This window comes from Eretmochelys imbricata, chromosome 7 (assembly GCF_965152235.1).
Source record: "Eretmochelys imbricata isolate rEreImb1 chromosome 7, rEreImb1.hap1, whole genome shotgun sequence".
Classification (NCBI taxonomy): Eukaryota; Metazoa; Chordata; order Testudines; family Cheloniidae; genus Eretmochelys; species Eretmochelys imbricata.
In genome coordinates, this window is record NC_135578.1 from 60296690 (window position 1) to 60315699 (window position 19010).

General features: G+C 53.0%; 1 protein-coding gene across 2 annotated transcripts; it reads left to right on the top strand.

The window, feature by feature from the left end:
* The first annotated feature begins 311 nt into the window (after positions 1–311).
* ECHS1 (enoyl-CoA hydratase, short chain 1) lies at positions 312–15083 on the top strand. Of its 2 annotated transcripts, none has more exons than XM_077822494.1 (8): positions 312–433; positions 7323–7582; positions 9124–9300; positions 9951–10050; positions 11242–11346; positions 13284–13403; positions 14523–14590; positions 14688–15083. In XM_077822494.1, exons 1-8 carry the CDS (start codon positions 346–348, stop codon positions 14751–14753), a joined length of 984 nt encoding a protein of 327 aa, XP_077678620.1. In that variant the 5' UTR covers positions 312–345; the 3' UTR covers positions 14754–15083. The 2 variants fall into 2 exon arrangements, with proteins under 2 accessions (XP_077678620.1, XP_077678621.1); XM_077822495.1 differs by having other exon boundaries at positions 7323–7520; positions 9173–9300.
* Positions 15084–19010: the final 3927 nt, after the last annotated feature.

Consider the following 19010-nt stretch of genomic DNA (forward strand, 5'->3'; position numbering starts at 1 on the left):
ATGGTCCTCCAGCAGTTAGAAGGGCCGGGAGGGGACAGTACCCATTCAGGACCCATCAGGTGAGATAAGAAGGCCTGCCCATGGCCGGCCACCCACCCCCACTCCTGAGCCGACCTACACCCCTGATCCTCCCCTGAATTTACCCACAGCCCATCATCCCTGCTCTCCTGAACCCACCCACAGCCCCTGCTTCTCCCCGTGTCTCTGAACCCACCCAGGGGCAGGGGGCGGGGCTATGCGACGAAGGTCTTGGGGGGCGGGGCTGTGCTTATGAAGGCGCTGGGGGCGGGGCTATGCGACGTAGGCGCTGGGGGCGGGGTCCGGGTCCCGTGGCTCAGCTCCGCCATGGCTCTCTTGTTCCGCGCGCTGCTCTGTCCGGCCCGGGCCCCAGCCCGCTTGCTGCTGCGAGCCCCGGCTCGGCTCTGCTCGGCGGGTGAGCGGCGGCTGGTGTCCCGGGGTACAGTGGGGGCCGGTTGTGGGCTGGGGTGTCCCGGGACTGAGGTGTCCTGGGGTATAGTGGGGGGCTGGGGTGCAGGGGCTGGGGTGTCCCGGGGTATAGTGGGGGGCTGGGGTGCAGGGGCTGGGGTGTCCCGGGGTATGGTGGGGGGCTGGGGCGCAGGGGCTGTGGGACAGGGGTGATCAGTTCCCTGTAGGGTGCTCGGCACACCCGCTGTGGAGCCTGCTGCCCCTACCCGGCTGGCTCCTCGGGCGATCGCTCCCCTCTCTGGCTAGCATTGCTGGGCCTTGATGTGCTTTGTCTGTGTGTGCTCCCCCACCTCCTCAGGAGAGGGTTCTGCCCCATGGAGCTGGCTCCCTGCACTGCCCCGTCCCTCTCTGTCCGCCTGATCCTGCCGCCTGGGGATTCTGTAGGGCAGTGGGGAGGGTTGTGCCATGCTTTGAGATTGCTGTCTGGAAGTTCATGTAGGGGCCTAAGGCCCAGCCAGCATGACCAGCTCTGGAGGAGGAGTTGTTGTTGCCCAAAAGCAGAGGGCAAAGTTCTCCTGAGTTGAGCTCTGCCTATCCAAACAAATACGGTGCCCCCAGCAGCTCCTGTCTCACTCTCTTGCTGCTTGCTGCCCACCCCTGGAGTTGCCGCCCAGGAGCTCAGGGTTGCATTGCACTGTGGGTGGCAGTAATGCCAGAGCTGTGCCCGGTGCCCTGTCTCCCGTTCAAGCTGGCTGGGGAGCTGTCAGTCCTGGTGACTGCCAAGGCACTCTTTGCACCCACCCTGCTTTGTGGGCATGGGGCCTTGTACACTCATGACAGCACCTCGCAGCTGTCAGTGCCTCAGCCTGGTTCTAGGGGCTTGCCTGAGGACTGGCCAGGGGCCACCTGGTCATACCCTCTTCCCTCGCCCTGTGCAGACAGTTCCTGCGGCTGACGTGGATGTGTCAAGAGCCATGCCAGCAGGGCTCAGGGTGACGGGAGCCCGTCTGCGAGACCTCCACATTCAGTTCTTTCTCAGTTAATTCGGGGCTTGTGAAAGGGGCCGGATGTGCTGCCCTGGAGAAGGAAAACCTGTATCCAAGGTCAGGTTTAGAGTGGACAGCAGCGCAAGCCTTCCCCATGCTGCCCCACAGTGTGCCTCAGGCCTGCTGAGAGGCAAGGTCAGTCTCCAGGCGTGCTGGTAAGGGGACATTGGGATGCTGCTGGTGCTAGGAGCTGGGTTGCCACTCGTGTGGGAAACTGAATGGCCGTTGGGAGCTACCCCCAGCTGGCTTCCTACTAGCCATTATTTTGTACCAGGTTCTTTTCTGACACCAGCCTTGTAAAATTTACCAGTGGGCCTAGGCCCAAATCTCTTCACCCATCATTGCTATGGTGAGGATGATGGAAAAATAAGGGTCTGTTTTAATTGCAGACCAAAAGACTGACCTCTCACAGGCTGGGTTCTGCCAGGCTGCTCTGACATAGTCGTGGGAATGTTAATTTCAGTTTTGCAGCACTAACTAGCTCAGTGTGGTCAGAGCCTTTTACAGATTCCTCCTGCTTGGTACTGTTGGTTCTCTGGGCATTAGTTGAATGCTCCGGAGAACAATTCGTGTTGCTTTTTTTAACACCTCTGAATGACACAAGTTTTATCTTTCACTTGCCAGTGTAGACAAAGCCTTAATGTCATATGTGAAATTATTCACTCTTCAGGAGGAGAAGTGAGGCTTCAGGAGAGATTTACACACAGCACAGGGAGTGGCTTGGCAGATTGGAATAAAGGCAGGGGGTGAGAAATGGAACTAAAATAGTTGTGGGAGGAATACACTGTGCATCCAAGTTGGCATTACTGACCAGGGGAGAGGGCTGATGCAATAGGAGCTGATACACAGGGCCTTGCATAAACATATTGCTCGCATGGTCTCAATGAACTTTTTTTTTTTAATGTTAAGAAAAGAAATTAGAGCCAAATTCACTTGATTGCAGGTCTGCTGAGGAGTGTTAGTGAGTGGGTTAGAGTGAAGAGACTTGCTATATTTAGCTTGTGTATATATATCTGGCAATTCTAGGTATTGTAGCTGCTGGATAATCTATTCACACAGCCTCTAGTATGCCTGGGTTGCTTTTCTTCACGTGTGTGTGTGGAAAGTCCTGTGGATTGGTTGCCCCAAGGAGGAGGGAGAAAAATTATTGTTCTTAACCTCGGAGGATAGGACAAGAAGCAATGGGCTTTAAATTGCAGCAAGGGAGGTTTAGGCTGGACATTAGGAAAAACTTCCTAACTGTCAAGGTGGTTAAGCACTGGAATAAATTGCCTAGAGAGGTTGTGGAATCTCCATCATTGGGGATTTTTAAGAACAGGTTAGACAAACACCTGTCAGGGCTGGTCTAGATCAGTGGTTCTCAAAGCAGATCCGCTGCTTGTTCAGGGAAAGCCCCTGGCGGGCCAGACCGGTTTGTTGACCTGCCGTGTCCGCAGGTTTGGCTGATCGTGGCTCCCACAGGCCGTGGTTCGCTGCTCCAGGCCAATGGGGGCTGCGATCGGCCGAACCTGCGGATGCGGCAGGTCAACAAACCGGTCCGGCACGCCAAGGGCTTTCCCTGAACAAGCGGCGGACCGTCTTTGAAAATCACTGGTCTAGATAATACTTAGCGCTGTGGCTCCTTCCAGTCCTATGATTCTATGAATGAGTGTCTGAAGTGTGGGTGCACGTTTGATTGCCTCCCATACCTTTCATACAGGAAATGATTAATATGTGTTTTGGTTTTTTTTGTGTGTAACATTCTTTCAAATCCGACCAATGAAGCAGGATTCAGGCATTGTGCTTTCTCAGTGGAAGGTTCATGCTGAGCACCATATTGGAGTTGATGCTCCTGGTGTATTTGAGGGGAGCTGTAGCCTGAGCTGGGTTGGAAGCTGGATCTGGTTATCCTAGAATATGAGGGTTGGAAGAGACCTCAGGAGGTCATCTAGTCCAACCCTCTGCTCAAAGCAGGACCAATCCCCAACTAAATCATTCTTTATTAAATTATGCTTTCCTTTAAACTTGGGGGTGGAATCCTTGTGATTTCTCCATGTATTCTTCTCCCCTTTTTTGGTTACTCAAGGTAGATGCTAGCCATCATAATGCTTTTGGGCAATAAAACTTATTTAGCCTAACTAAACCTTCCTTGGGACCTGGTGTGTAAACAGGATGTTTGTTCCTTTAAGCATCTGCCTGCTAATGTCCTCACTTAAGGTTCTGTTGGCTGCTGTGGAGGTGAGTGTGACCTCACCAGTGGAGGGTTATGTCATCAGGTGTGGAGTAAGTGACCAGAACAATTGCGGCTCCTGATCAGAAAAGCACGTGGGCAATTATTTCCCCTCCATTCTGCCATTTGTAATGTGGGATAATGATCCTGATCTTCCTTTGACAAATGCTTTGAGAGCAGTGTATGAATTACACTGTGCACCAGTTAGGTGCAATACAGAAATACACACAGGAGAGACGTGTATGTAGAATGCTTTGATTCTGCTTACACAAGAGGAGATCTGCTGCTCTTGTATGAGACTTTCATACTGGTGGTGCATATATAGATCAGTTTACTCGATCAGTCCACTTCCATGCAGTTAATTCAGTGGTTTCAGGAATTTGACTTCAGAGGGCACCAACTTCAAGGTCAACTTGAAAATCAACCTTGCTGTTGTGCCATCTGTTGTTAAAGCTGTACGTAAGGCCCCTGTCCTCCCGTACGATGCCAGGCTCCTGAACAGAGCCCCTTGTCGGCACAACGTTCCCGGAACTGAAGGGTTGATCGAGGAAAAACTATTTTCCTCTTTTCAGTTGTGCATCGTGCATGTGACAGCACCTTGCAAAGTCAGTTTCATGGGTCTCCTGGCTAGTCGGGGAGGGGGAGACAGCTAATTGGAAAAAGATCCTTATAAAACTCAGCAGAGGAGTGGGAAACCTCTTGGACGCTTTAAAAATGGAATTTAAGAATAAAATCCGGATTTATGGTGCCCCTGCACAGAGCATCAGAAAATGGCTTTTCTTACAATTCCAATGTACAGTGCCCCTTTAATCAGTACCTGCAGCCAGGCTGATTGGTGGGTCTGTCATTGGTGGTGCTGCCAAAGGGGTCACCGTGGCTGATATGATGTGAAGCAGGGTTTGGATAGAAAAATAGGTCCTGTAAGGCCAGCTATAGTGAGGACAGAGCTTGAACCCCATCATTGTCCAGGTTCACACAAGCCTGGGGAGGCAACTTTTGTGAGTTAAAAGCCTATGATATGGGCCTTGATTTCCATGCCTGGCTTCCTGTCATCCGTATTTAGGCTCCTATGTAAAAGCAGCCTGACTTGCAACATTATTGAGCACCTGCAGCTCGCACTGACTCCAGCAGTTCTGAGATCCAGGCCACTTCATTATGAGCCTACATATGGATTTTCAGGTACCCCAATTTGAAAATTTGATGGTTTCCCCCAATAATCCAAGGAGGCCAAAGAATGGGGCATCATTTCCCAGGCAGATCTGTCTCCTGCTAGATGCTGCAGGAAAGCCCCTAAACCAGTGCTTGGGACAGGGTTGCTATGGCAAAAAGTGCCACAAAATCCCCTTTCTGAGGACATGACAGGCTCAGGTTAAGAGGAGCAGATAGTCTGGAAGGAGCCCGTCGTACCTGCATACACACACAGGAATAAATATAACTAGAACAATTGAAGGGATTTCAATTAGAATCATAGAATATCAGGGTTGGAAGGGACCTCAGGAGGGTATCTAGTCCAACCCCCTGCTCAAAGCAGGACTGATCCCCAATTAAATCATCCCAGCCAGGGCTTTGTCAAGCCTGACCTTAAAAACTTCTAAGGAAGGAGATTCCACCACCTCCCTAGGTAACTCATTCCAGTGTTTCACCACCCTCCTAGTGAAAAAGTTTTTCCTAATATCCAAACTAAATCTCCCCCACTGCAACTTGAGAGCATTACTCCTCATTCTGTCATCTGGTACCACTGAGAACAGTCTAGATCCATCCTCTTTGGAACCCTCTTTCAGGTAGTTGAAAGCAGCTATCAAATCCCCCCTCATTCTTCTTTTCTGCAGACTAAGCAATCCCAGTTCCCTCAGCCTCTACTCATAAGTCATGTGTTCCAGGCCCCTAATCATTTTTGTTGCCCTCCGCTGGACTCTTTCCAATTTTTCCACATCCTTCTTGTAGTGTTGGGCCCAAAACTGGACACAGTACTCCAGGTGAGGCCTCACCAGTGTCGAATAGAGGGGAACGATCACGTCCCTCGATCTGCTGGCAGTGCCCCTACGTATACATCCCAAAATGCCATTGGCCTTCTTGGCAACAAGGGCACACTGTTGACTCATATTCAGCTTCTTGTCCACTGTCGCCCCTAGGTCCTTTTCCGCAGAACTGCTGCCTAGCCATTCGTTCCCTAGTCTGTAGCGGTGCATTGGATTCTTCTGTCCTAAGTGCAGAACTCTGCACTTGTTGAACCTCATCAGATTTCTTTTGGAATGCATTTTGTTGGAGGCTCCTGGTTGTGCAGGCTGCACCTTTTAACCCAGAAGTGCCTTGGATTATTGCTGCTTTTCTGCAGGCTGTCCTTGTTGGTGTACTGCTGCCATCTTCTGTAGTGTACTGCTACCATTGAGGTATGTCCTGGAGGGCTTGGTAATGCCCACTACCAATGGAAGGGGATTGAGTTTACACCATCAGCTTCTGCAGAATTTACACTTTCATTTGTCACTTTTCGCTGGACTAGGATCCGGGACTCCTGGGTTCGGTGCAAAGTTCTGCCATTGACTTTTGGTGTGATCTTAGGGTAGTCCTTACCCCGCAAGGCCCATCTATAAAATGGGATAATGGTACAACCTGCCTTTGTAAATGCTTCTATCCTCTGCTGACAATTGCTAAGCAAGAGCTAGGTGTGAATTATTTTAAAGTAGGTTGCTGGCCTTAATGATTATGAACAAAACCTTCCAAATGGGATACCAGATGCAGCCCTATTTGCCTGAGATTGCAAACTCCCCAGTGCCTCTGCTGCTGCCCAGAACTTTCCGGAGCAGCAGTATAGTGAAATTATCAAGGTTGGTTTGAACCAGCCCCAGCTGTGAAATAGACAAGACTCTGTCAGTGTCACTACTCCCTGGGGAAGCACTAAAGGGAGACCAGCCTAGATAATCCATGGGGAGGGGGCCAACGCTAAAGGCTGAGAGAAGGGACAGAATAATAGAGGTCATCTCTCCCAACCCTCCCTATAATACATCGCTAAGAGGCTCTAGGAGAGGGTACAGTAAGGGAGAGAGTCCTGCAGCAGTCAGGTGGAGACACACAGAATGCTTCTCCAGTCCAGCAGGCAGGGAGGGCTTTAAAGAGCTGTCAGCCAGAGGCTGAAATGAAATGTGGAACCACCCAAGGTACAGGGTAGGAGTTCCAGCAGCCTGGGTGTGGGATAGCTGAGCTGCTCATTGGGCATTGCCCTGAAGGGCATGCCCCTACAGTCTGCCCAGCTCTCACAGCCTCTGGCCAGGCTGTGCAGTCCCCAGCTAGCAGGGGCAAGCCCTGTGCATTGTAAGAAACGCCAGGGAAAGCAGCAGGCGGGTGCTGACTGTGTGCTCGTAACCACAGGAAGCCAGCCCTGTCCTGAGTCGTTCTCAGTGCAGGACACTAGCCAGCAGAGCAGACTTGTGAAGCCCAGAGTCAGCAAGCCACAGAACTGCTCCACGCTGGTGCAGAGGCCTGGTAACTGGGGGCCCTGGCAGAAGTGCGACGGCTTTGGCAGAGGAGGGGCGGGTGCTTGCCCTTGCAGGATAGGAGGGGGATCCCAGTCCGCCAGAAAGCAGGTCCATCCCGTGCAGTGCCGCCCACTGCTGTAACAATGTGCCGGTGTCCCTTCCTGGCAGGCACTCAGTTCCAGTACCTCGTGGTGGAGAAGAAGGGGGCGAAGCAGAATGTAGGAGTGATCCAGCTGAACCGCCCCAAGGCCTTGAATGCCCTCTGCGATGGCCTGATGAACGAGATGAACCAGGCCCTGGACTCCTTCGAGAAGGACCCACATGTGGGAGCCATTGTCATCACCGGCAGCGAGAAAGCCTTCGCAGGTATGCAGAGAGGGCACCCTGGGGCTATTTGGGGCGGCTCACTCAGCACGTCCCATAGCAAGGTGAGTGGGCTGGAAGATGCTTTGCCTTAGCCACCCACTTGCCATTGGCAGGTGGTGGGCTTGCAGGGGCTGCAAAGGCCTCGGGGTGACTGCTTCGCTTTTAAATGTTTTGTCTCCTGGTGAAGAGGATGTGTGAGAACTACAGGAAAACTCTGAGCCCAACTGGGAGCTGCCTTCTGGATGCCCTCCCTTGTGGATGGCGATGCTAGGGAGCTCTGCTGTTCCTTACAGGAGCACTTTCAGAGGAAAACAGGGCTTGAGTTTAGGAAGGGGAATCGCTGACTCCTGTCGTGGGTCTGGTTTTGGATGGAAGAGCCTCATCCCCACTTCTCTTGGAAAGGGGAAAACCCAGCTGTGTGTGAGAGATTCAAGGCATTAAGCCGCTGATAATTCTGGGGATCCCGAGTGGTTGCTCCCCCAGAATGTTCAGAGACTTGTGAGCATTAGAGATGGGAAAGGCCCCCCTCGTACCCAGGAGCTAGTGAAGGATGCTTCCCAGGGCTGGCCTGCAATCCAGAGCTAGGTGGGCTTAACTACATGGCTCAGGGCTGTGAAAATTGTCATCCCCTGTGTGATGTAATGAAACTGACCTTCATCCCAGTGTAGACGCTGCCAGGTCGATGGGAGAATTCTTTCTTTGACCCAGCTGCTGCCTCGCAGAGGTGGATTTACTACAGTGATGGAAGAACCCCTTCTGCTACTGCAGGAAGCGTCTACACTTCATCACTGCAGAGGCGCAGTCGCAGCGTTTCTAGGGTAGACGAACCCTCCGTGTTTGTCCAGTTGGATTTTAAATGTCCAAACACTAGAGGTTCCAGCCCTTCCCCTGGGTGAAAAAACAAATCGCACCTGGATCATGGCGAGGGTCTGGCTTTGCCACTGAGAACCCAGTGTGAAGCCCCAAGGATGGGGGATTATTTTTAAGGCCAGATGCTTTATAACCATGTCTTTCTGGCATGCAATGTGACAGGTGCTTTTGTTAAAGAGACACTCAGCTTAAGCATCACGCCTCTCTCTGAGCATATGTTACCTACTGCTCTTCCTACAAGTAAGCCCTAAGATCCCTGTGTGGAAAGAGAGTAGAGAAAATAGTATTTCTCTCTCTTTCAGTGGGGGAGCTCTGAGTGTAGAGTCAGTTTCCCGGGTTCCCCAGCACAGTCTGAGCCCTTTCCCGCATCTGTCAGTTTTTCACACAGTAACAGGAGGCAAGAAAACTTTTACAAAATAGGACGATTTCTGTGATTTTTTTTTTTTTTTTTTGGCAAATCACAAATCTTATCAGGGCAACTTGGAGACAGGGGTTGGACCTGAAATTTTTTCAATAGGCCCCTGTAAGTTTTAGACAAACCAATCTAGTGCTGATCGCTTACTGATCAAAGGATGTTAGCGAGAGAAGGTGGGGGAGGCAATATCTTGTATTGGACTAGCCTCTGTTGGTGGGACAGAGAAGCTGTCAAGCTTACACAGAGCTCTTCTTCCATTCTGCTGCATAACATCTAATATCCTGGGACCAACAGGGCTACAACACCACGTGGCCCAAGGATGGTCATTTCCCAGTTCAACCTGTCTACACAATATTCTCTCTCTCAGCTGGAGCAGATATAAAGGAGATGCAGAACAGAACCTTCCAGGAATGTTACAGGGGCAATTTCCTTGCACACTGGAACAGAGTCTCTCTGGTCCGGAAGCCGGTCATAGCAGCTGTGAATGGATATGCGGTGAGTTTGGGTTTTCCGTTCCTTAATCTACCCCACAGTCTAAAATGTTTCTTGGTAAATATTGTACCGTGGTTAACTTCTGTGTCATTGTCTCAGCCAGCTCCGGGCAGACCCAGATGCCAGTCTTAACTAGGAATTGTGGTAGTCTTAATATACTTTTTATGGAGAGGGCTGATGGGAAATTTTTCTGAGTCAAAGCAGCAGGATAAGGGAAGTGCATCCAAACACCACCTCCTTCCCTGCAGCTCTGGCTGTGGAGTTTTTTGCTCCTGCTTTGCCCAGGAAGCAGCTCTGCCTTCCTCCCTTGAGGAATGTCCCCTCCCTCACCCCCTAGTCTCTTCTGGAAGAGAGGAGTGGAATGCTTTGTACTAAGCTGTTTCTCTTCGGGCTCCTCGAGTGAGTTCTATAGCTCTGTGCTGGTTAGGGCATCAGATGGGAACTTGGACGAAGGGGATTCAAGTCCTGGCTCAGCCATACGCTCCTTGGGTGACTGTGGGCAAGTGACTTTAGTTCCCCCTCTCCTGCATTGGATGAATACAGCGCAGACTGTGAGGCCTCTGATCCCATGGCACCTAGCTCGACTGCAAGAAACCCTTGTGTGCCGGGTGGCACTGTGCCAGTTCTAACCCGTGCCCCTCTCTCCCCTGAAGCTGGGCGGTGGTTGTGAGCTGGCCATGATGTGCGATATCATCTTTGCTGGCGAGAAGGCGCAGTTTGGGCAACCCGAAATCTTGCTGGGAACCATTCCAGGTAACCCATGTTGAGCACACTCCTGCCTGCGAGCGCCTAGGGTGGCCAAGCTCCTTCCCAGCTCTGGCACTGGCTGGTGGCATTAGGGAAATGAATGCTTTTAAAAGGACGTATTGAAAGGTACTGTGAGAGTCCCAGTGACACGTGGTACACGAAGCATTGAAACCGACCCTTTCTGGTTACTCAGATAAAGACATGAGTGCAATCAGTTCAGACCAAGGCATCTCTTATGGGCTTGGTTAGTTCGGAATCCCGAACTACCAGGCTTTCAAATGTTGACAGCCCTCTAGTGGTGTGCAGAGACAAATATCACTGTCTGACAACTTCCTGCTTCACAGTGAAAGCCAGCTCAGATCTCTGGCATGTGTCTTCCTCCCGTTTTTTTTTTGTTTTTTTTTTAAATGACCACACCAATCTCTGGTCCCATTCCTCCTTCACTGTTCCTGCTGCCTTTCAATGCTCTGGGCTTGGCTGGTATCGTTTTTTTCATGTATGTATCTAACATCAGGAGTCTGTAGGTCTTCCACCTGCTAGATGTGTTGTCAGGTTACTTTCTTGTCCATTAGACACACACCCCATTTCCTCCAAGGTCAGGTGGTGCTGTTGTTGGGTCATCTGGAGCCTTGCGTTCAGTAATTAGCCTGATTTACCCTCTGATTTTTGATTGGTAGCTATTGATAGACCTGCGTCCGAGCACAGGGCAGCTGTCAATCATGTGGTCACTTTAAAGACCCATAAAAGGAATGGGATCCCTGAGCTCGCCCCGATCTCAGATCCCAGATGCTCAAGAAATGTACTTGTAGCGGGGTCCAGAACACTCCCTTTGCCTAGATCTATGTCGAGACTAGTTCAAGTGGTTACATACAGAGTGAATGGCAGTCAAGGGTGCCCCATAATTCCACAGGGTGGGGGTATGGGATATGGTGACATCCTTAAGCTCCAGGACAAAGCTAGGGCCCTGTGATAAAACAACAGCCAGCAGGTAGAAATGTGCCTATCTCTTACTGCGTGTTACATAAGGATCCAACAGCTTGTCTCCCTGCCCACCCCTTCCTCTTCTCCTTGCCGTGCTGCCGCCCCCGTGTGCACAGACCTGACCCGTTGCAGGTGTGTGATCGGGGTGTGTTTATTTAGGAAATTCCTCTTGACTGACCCTTGCAAACTCATTGCAGCCTTTCTAATTAACCACAGGAGCTGGCGGGACTCAGAGACTCACGAGAGCAGTGGGCAAGTCCCTGGCGATGGAAATGGTCCTCACCGGAGACAGGATCTCTGCTCAGGAAGCCAAAGAAGCAGGTATGGGCACAAGTGTATACGGCTTCCCACCAGGCCCCTCCTGCGGCACTAGGTGGGGAGAGTGCTGAGGACAGGGCCGGTATCTGTACCCATGCTGTGGGTGAGAGGGCAATCCGTGAGAGCTGCTCACGCATCATTTCTGGTCCTTGATGAGCTGACTGAAGCTGGCAAGTCACTTCATGCCCTTCTCCAGAACTCATGGCTCCTGGGGAGGGCTCCCCATCTGTGGATCAATGGACGACTGAGATCCTCCTGGCTCCGTGCCTTGGGCATGTGTCAGGTAACTAAATGAGTCAGGGCAGAGAGTGCATCCTCTGCTGCCAGGCACAACGGGGCCTCAGAGCCCTGCCGGAGTACAAATCCATCACTGTCCCTTAAAGCCGGCTGTTCCCTGCTGCATGCGTGGCCCAGCCGTCCCTGTAGCATGGAGCAGGAGGTGGCTTCCCCAGGCTGCAGACCAGCCAGCACGCGAAGTTGTCCCCTAGGAACATACCTGGTTGGAGGCTGCTAGGGGCACGTGGCTCTTCTGTCTTACGACTCACTCTTTCACACTGATCCCGTCTCTGTCAGGCGTTTGCCCAGCCGCTCTCCCTGGCGCTCCTAGTGCAGAGGGTCTGCTGCCTCGCGTTATTTCTCTTTTCAGTGTCCTGGGATGGACCATTCAGAGAGAAGGGGACGTTCCTGAGTAGGATTTCCTCCCCCAGGCATTCTCTTTTCACTATTACTCCCCAAATCCTGGCTGATCGTGATAAATCAGCTCAGGGGCTCTTCAGACCAACCCAGCAGGCGAGGGGTCCAGCCAGGAAGGCAGCTCTTTGCACACCATGGCCTTATGGAGCGTGTCCAGATCCCCAGCGGGAAGGGCTGCACTCAGCAGCTGATGCTGGGTGGAGGGGACCAAATTGCTGTCAACTGGAACAGCAGTTAGGTGTGCAATTGGCTGTGTAGACAGCAGCCCTCTGCCTCGTAGCTAGAATAGAAAGGGTAACAACCCTCCCCCATTCCATCTCCCGGGCGGAGTTTGGCCTTTGTCCCTGTAGCTGGGCACACGCTTATTGTCCGCTCTGGATCCCACAGTTTCATGTGGACTCGCTGCCAGGAGGTAAAACGGGGATTGGGAGCGAGGTGCCTCCCGCTGCTCAGTCTGAAGCACAGAGGGAGCTCGGCATGGGGTGGCTTTTGGCTGGTGGTATCCCATGGCCTCCGCAGGCTTCACTCGGGCATTTCTCTGCTGCAGGGGAAGCTCCAAAGTGGGGTGACAATGGGAGCTTTCTGTGGGCTCTGCAGTGGCATCCCGCGGCTCCATGCTGGTATCTCCCTCAGCTGTGCTCGGTTTAGAAGGAAGAGGGGTTTGCTAATGGGAAACACAGCCTGGGCTCTGGCCCCATCAGCAATAAAGATCCCGCAGCTGGAGCTGACTTGGGGCCAAGACTCCAGCTGCCTTTCGCACAGCCCTGCAAAGCCCACACACCTGAGGGCGAGACGGCTGCATGGCCAGGCCGAAGCTGCTGGGTTCGAATGCTGCTCCGTGCTCTGCTTCCAGCCTCTCTGCACTCTGGTGCTGGGCACTACGAACTGTCCAGCTCAAGTGGTGGCAGCCGCAGCTCTGAGTACACATGGGAGTGGGTGTAGGGGATGGAAGGGGATGCTCGTGCACAGTCGCGCCTCGGGCCATGCCCACGATGTACTCCAGTTAGGCTTTGAGCCATGTGCAGAGCTTGCTAACTGACCCGAGGTTCACGCGCTGGGTCTGCTGACGGCAGCTGCTCTGCGTTACCGGTGTCAGACATTGGACCCCGGGCAAGACTGTTCGACGAGCACCGCTGCTCAGAAGCTGGGAGTTGTGAACATGTTCTCGGATGGTGGTGTGTGGGGAGGACACGGGAATGCTGAGCGCCAAGTGCTGACAGTTCAGTAACGTGCCCCCTCCTCCCTAGGCCTGGTCAGCAAAATCTACCCCGTGGAGAAGCTGCTGGAAGAAGCCATCAGTTGTGGGGAGAAGATTGCAGGGAATTCAAAGCTCGTAACAGCAATGGCCAAGGAAGCTGTCAATGCAGGTGCAGGCAGTGCTAAGAGATGGCTGAACATGGGGGTGGGTTCACTGGGCTGAAGTGACCCCACCAGGACCCAATGGGAGGCTGAGGTGCTCTGGGTCCATGGCCGTAGAGGCCAGCCTTGCTGAGGAATGGTGTCCCGGAATAGGCACTTGCATGAAAAAAGTAATATCACGGTTTCAATGGCAACTACACCTTTTAGCCCCCCGCTATGGCCCACTCCAGGAACGCCCCTCGGGTCGGAGGTCTCTAGCCGTCACCTGTCCCCCGCCCCTCCTATTCCTTGCCTGTGGCACACGGCAGTCTAGCCTCCTGCGGGCTGTAATGCTTCGGTCTCGTTTTGGTTGCTGGGTTTGCATGTGGGGAATGTTTGGGGTTGGTGGCTTGTGATTGACAGGAGGCCAGACGAGATGATCTGGGGGACCCTTCTGGCCTTCAGCTCTGTGACCCCAGTTCTGCAGGCTCACGTCTGGCCAATCTCAGTATAATGATCTCTGAAGATAAGCCTGGGTTCGTCGGCTCTGCTGGTTGGGCCTAAAACCTTGCAACTGTGGCCCGAGTGTGGCTGCTGCAGTGATGTGCGTGCAGTCAGACTGGTGCGCTAGCCCAGACAGGGTGACAGCCTGGGGTTAACGGGGACTATGGGCAGGCCAGCGTTTACCCTTTCACTGCCGATGCTTTTCGCGCAAACATCTAGCCGGCATGCTCATCCCGCCGTCCCAGCTGGCCCACCCACCTGCCAAAGCCCCGGCCAGACAGTGCAGTCCTGGGTTCATACAAACAGGTGGGGATGGCGGGGAATCGAATGTGCTGTGGCTCCGCGTGAGCGAGGGGTTCTTTGAAACCTCACTGGGTTCATGTCAGCCGGCTTTGGGTGCAGTCTGGGGAGAGCCCCCTGCCCGGCCACCCAGGAGCTGGTAAAGGAACGTGGAAGGAGGGGACGAGAGGTCTGGAATGTACATGATTCTGGCCTTCCCCCGGTGAGGCTGCGGTGGGGCAGTACAAACCCTCTCGCTCTCCTTGGAGGGCTCTCCTCTCAGGGAGCAGGCTAGATGGGATTGTTAAACACCCAGCCACGCCCTCCGTGTTCACCCGCGTCTGCCACTGGCTCCTCTTTTTCAGCCTTTGAGATGACGCTGACTGAGGGGAATAAAATGGAGAAGAGGCTCTTCCATGCCACCTTTGCTACGGTGAGTACAGGCGCTGCCCCGTGGACCGCTTGTCTGTAGAGCGACTGTTGTACAAACCGTGCCCCTGAGCCCCTCTCTCTTTCTCTCTCTCTCTCAGGATGACCGGAAGGAAGGGATGGCAGCCTTCGTGGAGAAGAGAAAGGCAAACTTCACAGACCACTGAATGCCAGCGTGCCTCGTCCTCTCGAAGCTGCTGAGCTGGAGCCTCTGCCTTGATCCCCTTGCAGGGTGGGACTAACAAATAACCGTTGCAGCAGGTTGCGCCCGGCAGTAACCAGTGCGGGTGGCAAATCCTGTGCCATTGCCCTGGGAGGAAAGGCCCTTTGATTCACAAATGCTACATTATACGGGGTGTTGGGGAAGGAGCTGCCGTAGGCTAGCCTAACAGTTTGGGCCCTTCCATGTAATCAGGTGACGGAGAATAGGGATCACGTCTGATCTGAATCTCAAATGACCCAATGCTTTTGTTCACGATAAGAAAATCGGAAATGGAGATTGTCGTGTGATCTTTACTCGAGGACTCCCCGGCTGTGTTGGCGGCACTGCCCTCGCCTGGGGAGGGTTGCTTCGGATTTCATGTGCCAAACGCTTTGGTGCTCCAGCTCCGAGAGCTGGAGACAAAGGAGGGCTCTGGGGTTTGGGTTGGTCACTAAGCAAAACGCCACTGCCCCAGCCATGCTGCTCTCCTCTCCCCATGGCAGGGACTCGGTGCTCCAGCCTCGGAGGTGGCCTTGGTAAAATGAGCGTAACAAACAATAGGAAACCTCCAACTCAGGGGACATTCTCTGTCCTCAGACTCCTTCCTGCTCTGAGTCGGCCCAGCTGAGCAGGAAACTGGCTCCCACCTCTCCCCTGGCTGGGCATGCGGGTCTCTGACAGGGGGCTCTGGAGCCAGCTCAGTCCCTCTGCCTGCCAGCTTCTTGGTGCAGTGCTCTCCTGCGGGCTGGGGGGCAGTGGCCTTTGGAAGCCCCTGTGCTGAAGTGGGTCTGATTCCTAGTGCTGAGTGACCACGAGCTGGTGCCTGGCTTTGAGCTGTCGGCCCCCGGCTCACAGACGGGATGGAAGGACCGGTGGCCTGGCTCGCAGAGACGCGCTGAGGTGTTCTTACTCTTACAACGTAGGAGTGGCCAGGTTGGATCAGAGCAGGAGGCAGTCTCATCCCATGGCCTGTCACTGACAGGAGAAGGTGTCAAGCAAAGAGACCCACTCGTGGGAATAACCCTAGGGGTGTCGCTTCCTGACCCATCGTGACTGGTTGGCTTGTGTCCTGGAGCACAGGGCTGACCACCAGGATGGCTGCACTGGACGTGCTAAGGATATGTCTACACAGCAGCTGGGGTGCGTGAGCCACTCAAGTACACTCTAACCCCACCCCACTGCCTGTGCCATCACGGCCCCACTGCTGTTTGTCATGCGCTAGCTGGAGGATTGCTAGCACGTCTGCCTGCCTGCGCTGGCATCGATGCCTCCCCTCTGTGCAGGCATACCCTTAGTGGCAGTGCAGGAGGCTCCACCCCTGCGCAGATCATGAGCTCAGCCAACAGAGGGTAAATGGAGAGGGGAAGCCATTGAATATCTCCATTTACCTGCCAGTGGCTAAACTCGTTACTGGGGGATGATTGAGCTAGTTGTGAGCTAAGGGGTGACAAGGAGGGGCAGAGTTAAGGATATTTGAATGAGCTTAATGTAGAATTCCTTGGCTCTTTGAAAAGCTACAGTGCAATGTTATCACCTAACCCTTTCAGTTACTCTCTCTGCCTGAACAATTTAACCAAGTTTTTTTTCCAGTGGGAGGTTCCTTAGTTTTTGTTATACAGTGGAGGACAAATCCTGGTGCCGTTGCTGCAGGGAATTATTGATCCTGTCCCAGGTGGGTACATTGCAGCTTATTGGTGTACGTTGGTCTCCAGCTCACTCTAACTGCCCCATCAGCTACCTTACGGGCGTTCAGCTCAGCCCCTTTGGCAGTAGCGTGTTAGGAGTTTGTCACACCAGCAAGCTCTGCTAGGGACTCCACCACATCCCTGGGGATTATGTGGTGACGAGGCTCCATCCATATCCTGACCCCAACAAGAGCAATGACTTCTAAGCCCCACCAGACTCCTGCTGTAGCTATCCGATCATGGCTGCCCTAGCAGGTCTCCTGCCCTTGTTACCACTGGGTAGCGCTGCACTGTGCTAGCTTGGGCAAGCGTGAGTGTTTTACCACTGTGTGCTCTAACACAGCGGTGCGTGAGCTGGAGGGAGTGCCCTCCTGGGGGACACGAGGTTCTCTGGGTGGGGTAGGGGGTGAGAAGAAACTGGGATCTCGCAGGACCCGCTTCCGTAATAGCAGGAGCGGGATAAAAATAGAGTGGGCACTGCAGAGTGGGATTAAAAAGAATAGTCCTCCCACACCACAAACAACATGAATGCCCCGGCCAGCAGCTGTCACTCTCTAGCCGCCCAGCTCTGAAGGCAGTGCCGCTGCCAGCAGCAGCACAGAAGTAAGGGATGACTTCCGATTGCAAATAATGGTGGGGGTCACGACAAAGTCCATGAGCGGCAATGGGGACGCCACTGGAAAAGTTTGCGCACCACTGCTCTAACACCAGGGTTAGATGCCCTCATGGGAAGAATAGTGGAGCCCTGTGCACACCGCAGCTTTTGGCAGCAGTGCTACAGTGGTGGCGATCACCGCTATGAGTGTGCTAGTGTAGACGCAGTCAGTGATGCCAGATCAGCTGTGCTCATTTGACAAGGGTTTTCTGACTCCAGCCCAAGAGGACCAACCTGGGATCTGAGAGAAAGTGCTGCCTTCCATCTTCTTTGTGATTTCATGCTGCTTTATACCCTGTCTGAAGGAGGCCTGGGAGGGCTTGTAAAGGGCTTCTCGGGTTGTTTTGCTTTTGGCATTCATGTCTTGTTGATCATGGAAGACTCTGTGGACAATAGCAGACCTGGTAGGCTTATGACATCAGAGGCACCTGCGCAATATTGTAGTGTGAGCTAATATGCTATTCCAGTTCTGATACCACCCTCGTTACCAGAGTGTCTTAAGCAACACGACTACTGGCATTTGTTACCTGTGATTTTTCCCATAGGGAGAAAATCACATGAAATTTTAAGGACTCTGTTTTTCTTATTTAAGGTGGGTCAAAAAAACATGCTGAGGACTATCAGGGCAGTTCTGTGGGCTGCCACTAGGTGGGGAACAGAGCTCTCTATTGGGATTCCATTGGTCCTGGCCCCTTATAACTGGGTAAGAAACAAGTGAGGCTTCTAGCTTTGTGTTAACTAAAGTAAATGAGCAAAAGCATAAAATTGAAGACATGCAAACAAATCAGATTAATGAAGCAGGTGAGTCTCAAATAATCGAGCTAGTCTAATTATCAAGTTGATGAAACTATATACAGTAAACCACCCATCCTTTATAAGCGCTATGTAATGGGCTGTCTCCCTCCACTACTAAAACTGGGGAAAAGAACAAACCGCAAAGACTTCCGGGGGGGAGGCTGTTGCAACTCTTGCATGTTGTGGGACTCTGGTGGCGAGACGGCAGGGTGCAGGGAGCAAGACCGCTTTATCCGGCATTGTGGTGTTGCATGGCTGGAGACCAGCATAGCCAGAAGCAAGTGAATGCCAGAGGCTGACAGCCAGACAGCGGTGGCTGCTGCTTTCCCTTCGGTTTGTGGGGATGGTGGCCTGGCCCTCGGGAGTGGTTTGTTGCCTCGGAGTAGGGCACTCCCCTTCTGGCATGACCTAACAAGGGTTGATTAGGTCACCTTAATGCAAACAATGCATCTTCCCCCTTGAAGTAATTTTGGGCTCAGAAAATCCCTGAATCTGCAGCTGAACCCCACAGGGTTTGAGGCATTTCAGGTTTGGGGTCAGTTCACAAGCATGGTCACAACCACCCTCTGACAGTCCCATCTCAAAGTGCAAAGCTAGCAAAGAGTTGAAATCATAGAAAAATACCTGGCCCCTGCTTAGCACTGCACATATCACTGGGACAGACAACTTCGGGGAGAAAGGTTAGACTTCAGCTCTGGCAGAGTAGAGAGACTCTTCCTCTTCAAACCGCAGTTTGGGGGTTTGGTTTTCATGCACTGGCTACTCTCTCAGCAGCTGGCATATGGAGCATCAGGTGGCATGTTTGAGGATGGTCCTCAGCCCTGGCCCCTGAGAAAGCTCTGTCTCCTGCACAGACAGGCTCCGCCTTTCAAGTACTCTGCTCCCGATGGCAGTGTTCATCCCAGAGCTAGAGGCTCTTGCAGATCTGCTGGGCCCAGGCCAGTGAGTGCCTTGAACATAAGGACAAGCCCTTGAGGCTAAGCTTGCATGATGTAGGATTCTAAAAGGCAAGACCAACCCCTTGAGTTCCCCGCAGAGGCCCCCAGCCAGCCTGCACAGCTTGGGAACAACTCCAGAGTGTTGCAAG

Bases quoted from the DNA above. Each gene is read 5' to 3' on its own strand.
- ECHS1 (XM_077822494.1), top strand. From the start codon at position 346: ATGGCTCTCTTGTTCCGCGCGCTGCTCTGTCCGGCCCGGGCCCCAGCC. The intron at 10,051-11,241 runs GTAACCCATGTT...AATTAACCACAG, and splicing joins CTTGCTGGGAACCATTCCAG to GAGCTGGCGGGACTCAGAGA. The intron at 11,347-13,283 runs GTATGGGCACAA...CCTCCTCCCTAG, and splicing joins TCAGGAAGCCAAAGAAGCAG to GCCTGGTCAGCAAAATCTAC.